The following is a 1634-nucleotide window of genomic DNA, read 5'->3' as shown; positions in this document are numbered from 1 at the left end:
CTTTCACAAGTAAGATGCAGATAATGAGAGACTACATCAGCGGCAGTCAGAAAGGGTCAAATCATCACTGCTGTAGATCCATTGCCTTCATACAGTTACACAGAAATCAGAGTTTGGGAGCTTAAATTCAGCATTTGTTTTAGTGATCATTATCTTTAAATCCTACATCTGTAAATTGTTTTGTAAAATTGTGAATTTTCTAATTTTCTTTTTCCTCTCTCAACACTTATCCCCCCAGTGCAACGTTACATGTAGATGCACAGCCTTAATTGGTTTAGTTGCAAGAAGATAATTTTTTTTTCTTCCTTTCTCACTGTTGCCTGTTAGCTTAAAGACTTTTTAGCTGAAGGTTGGTAATTATCATTGAGAAGAAACTAGCACATCAGGAGTTCATTTTCCATCTTGGCACTTGTGCCTCTCCTTTGAACTCCTCTCACCAAACCCACGTTCCCACTCTGTCACTTTCCTCTCTCCATCATAAAAAGGTCCCAGCAGTCGGCAGTTCCAGCCTTTGCTGGCAGGCAGAGGACGTTGCTGCTCCTGAGTGCTCCTCCAGCATGGAGAAACTACATGACACGCTGATAAACATGGAAGATACTTTGGGTTCAGAGCACCCCATCTGCTTATCATCCTGGGACTGGAAAACCGCTGCAGGAGCTTTTGAGCTTCACCCTGTCTCATCTCCACACAGCTTATCCCCAACGCCCTCCTTTGAATCCTACTCATCATCCCCTTGCCCGGTAGCAGCAGAGGCCCCCTACGGCAGTAGCAGCAGCAGCCTGGTGGGCTATGGCCTGGTGGACTTCCCCCCTGCCTACCTGCCCAGCCCCGGGCAAGCTCAGCTGCCCAAGGGCACCAAGGTGCGGATGTCTGCTCAACGCAGGAGGAAGGCCAGCGAGAGGGAGAAGCTGCGGATGAGGACCCTGGCTGATGCGCTCCACACGCTACGCAACTACCTGCCACCGATCTACAGCCAGAGGGGACAGCCTCTCACCAAAATACAAACCTTGAAGTACACCATTAAGTACATCAGTGAACTGACTGAGCTCCTCAACAGCATCAAGCGGGCATAGACCTCACCTGGAGCACCTGGCGTGGCACCCTCAGGGTCTTTACAAATGAAAAATCAGCAAAATTTCTTCCTCAAAGTATGATGGTGTGGGATGTGAGTGAAGGACACAGCAAGGGGAGGAGAACAAGGGTCACCGTTATACAGTGGACATGAAGTTGGAAGGTGATGTAGGATTGCCTAAACAAGCTGAGCTGAAGGTTGCCAAGACAGAATCTTGCTTTTCAGTTTTTAAATGCTTTTTTTGTTTTGGGTTTGTGGGGTTTTTTGTTGGTTTTGTTGTTGGTTGTTTGTTTTAAATAATAATTTTCTGAGAAACATTAAAACTAGTGTGATACAAAAGTTAAAAAAAAGAGGCCATCTGATCATCCTCAGATTTATGTATCACCCTTCTGACTGATCTTCTGTTTAATAAGGACAATGGTCAATCCGTAGGTTTTTAAAGTGAAATTTTGGAAGGAAAATGACAACAACACTGTAAGAATACTGAGTGTATTGATTTGTAGGCACTTTAACACTACAATGGTGAAGAACATACATGTATATTTAGTTCAAGTATTGTCTA

At 44.7% G+C, this 1634-nt stretch overlaps 1 protein-coding gene across 1 annotated transcript; it reads left to right on the top strand.

The window, feature by feature from the left end:
• Positions 1-293: 293 nt before the first annotated feature.
• Positions 294-1332, top strand: MSGN1 (mesogenin 1). Its single transcript, XM_068143275.1, has one exon. The coding sequence runs from the start codon at positions 558-560 to the stop codon at positions 1071-1073; it is 516 nt and encodes a 171-aa protein (XP_067999376.1). The 5' UTR covers positions 294-557; the 3' UTR covers positions 1074-1332.
• The last annotated feature ends 302 nt before the right edge of the window (positions 1333-1634 follow it).

Source organism: Melanerpes formicivorus, unplaced genomic scaffold (genome assembly GCF_026170545.1).
Source record: "Melanerpes formicivorus ecotype bairdi unplaced genomic scaffold, bMelFor1.0.p_v2 SCAF_9, whole genome shotgun sequence".
Classification (NCBI taxonomy): Eukaryota; Metazoa; Chordata; class Aves; order Piciformes; family Picidae; genus Melanerpes; species Melanerpes formicivorus.
Note: the sequence above shows the minus strand (reverse complement) of the source record. Positions and strands in the feature narration are given on the sequence as shown.

Excerpts from the sequence above, each read along its gene's own strand:
- MSGN1 (XM_068143275.1), top strand. The coding sequence starts at position 558 with ATGGAGAAACTACATGACACGCTGATAAACATGGAAGATACTTTGGGT.